Source organism: Mizuhopecten yessoensis, unplaced genomic scaffold (assembly GCF_002113885.1).
Source record: "Mizuhopecten yessoensis strain PY_sf001 unplaced genomic scaffold, ASM211388v2 hete_35871118, whole genome shotgun sequence".
NCBI lineage: Eukaryota > Metazoa > Mollusca > Bivalvia > Pectinida > Pectinidae > Mizuhopecten > Mizuhopecten yessoensis.
The window spans coordinates 1-1,144 of record NW_018480636.1 but is presented as its reverse complement, the minus strand read 5'-3'; the positions used below and the strand labels follow the sequence as shown (position 1 = coordinate 1,144).

The 1,144-nt window shown below is 44.3% G+C and overlaps 1 protein-coding gene across 1 annotated transcript; it reads left to right on the top strand.

Annotated features, from left to right (window-relative positions):
- Nucleotides 1-503: 503 nt before the first annotated feature.
- Nucleotides 504-1,139, top strand: LOC110443963 (testis-specific serine/threonine-protein kinase 1-like; the record flags this gene model as incomplete). The annotated part of the gene is made up of 1 exon (XM_021488417.1): nt 504-1,139. A coding segment is annotated over exon 1 (588 nt), but the record flags the coding sequence as incomplete, so codon positions are not given.
- Nucleotides 1,140-1,144: the final 5 nt, after the last annotated feature.

The window sequence follows — 1,144 nt, the reverse complement described above, 5'->3', positions numbered from 1 at the left end:
TGTAGGGGATGTTCCTGAGTACAGAGATGTAAGGCTAGAGTTGTTCTCTAGTATATTCTTATAAGAGTTCTGGAGTTCAGAATTGTATGGCTAGGGTCCCGCATTAAGGTAAAGAGTACCATTAAAGTTGATATAAATTATTGCCATTGTCACTACATTGATACAGATGATTACGTTCTTTCTGCAGAAGTATTTCAAATAAATCACATGTTATGATGTATTTAACACAAAGATATTTGTTCGAACTTAAGAATTTGGGGAAAATATACAACCTTGCTGTCACTTCAAGGGGCATGTTGTATTGTTATTTCTTTTCGATAATAATTGATGCGATGTTACCATTTACTTCAAGACATTATCACGTTGGAGGTTGATAGGATTATCTGTCATGGCAGGGAAATATTAACCTTACAAAAGTATGGGGGATTAGTGATGGGACCACATACGTTATGCTGATACAATAATACAATGACGTCACAATAAACTCAAACTTATGACGTCAAAATAACAGACGTATCTTGGAAACCAAGATTACGCGATGATGGTTATCGATGAGCAGACGACTGTTATTTAATAGCAGCGGGTCGCCTCCACCCAGCGGAGGCTCCCCTACATCCCTCGCGCACTCCCTCAGACTACAAGAGGGCTCTCCAACCTTTCGCGGAGGTTCTTCAACTCCCCGTGTTGGCCCTTCATCTCCCTCTCCGGAAGGAACTCCTCGTCCATCCCGGGAACTCCGTCCAAAGCCTATATTACACAGAAATGGTCGACCGCAAAGTACAGCCAGACAATTCATGCACATGGCTGACCTCATGACAAGCAAAGGCTACCGACTAGGGCCGAAGATCGGGGATGGTACATACGCGACTGTCCGAGTGGTGGAAAGGGAGCGGGACGGTACGATCATGGCGGCCAAGATTGTGGACACAAACATACGCCCAAACACGTCTTTTGTGAAACATTTCCTGCCGACCGAGCTGAGCATTTCTATCTGTCTGAGTCACAGGAACGCCATCAATACACACGAGGTTATTCTGTGTGAAGGGTTTGTCTTTATGATTATGGATTATGCTGTCCGCGGTGATCTTCTGACCCTGATTCGACAAAATGGCAGTATGTCGGACATGGAAGCACGCCAGACGTT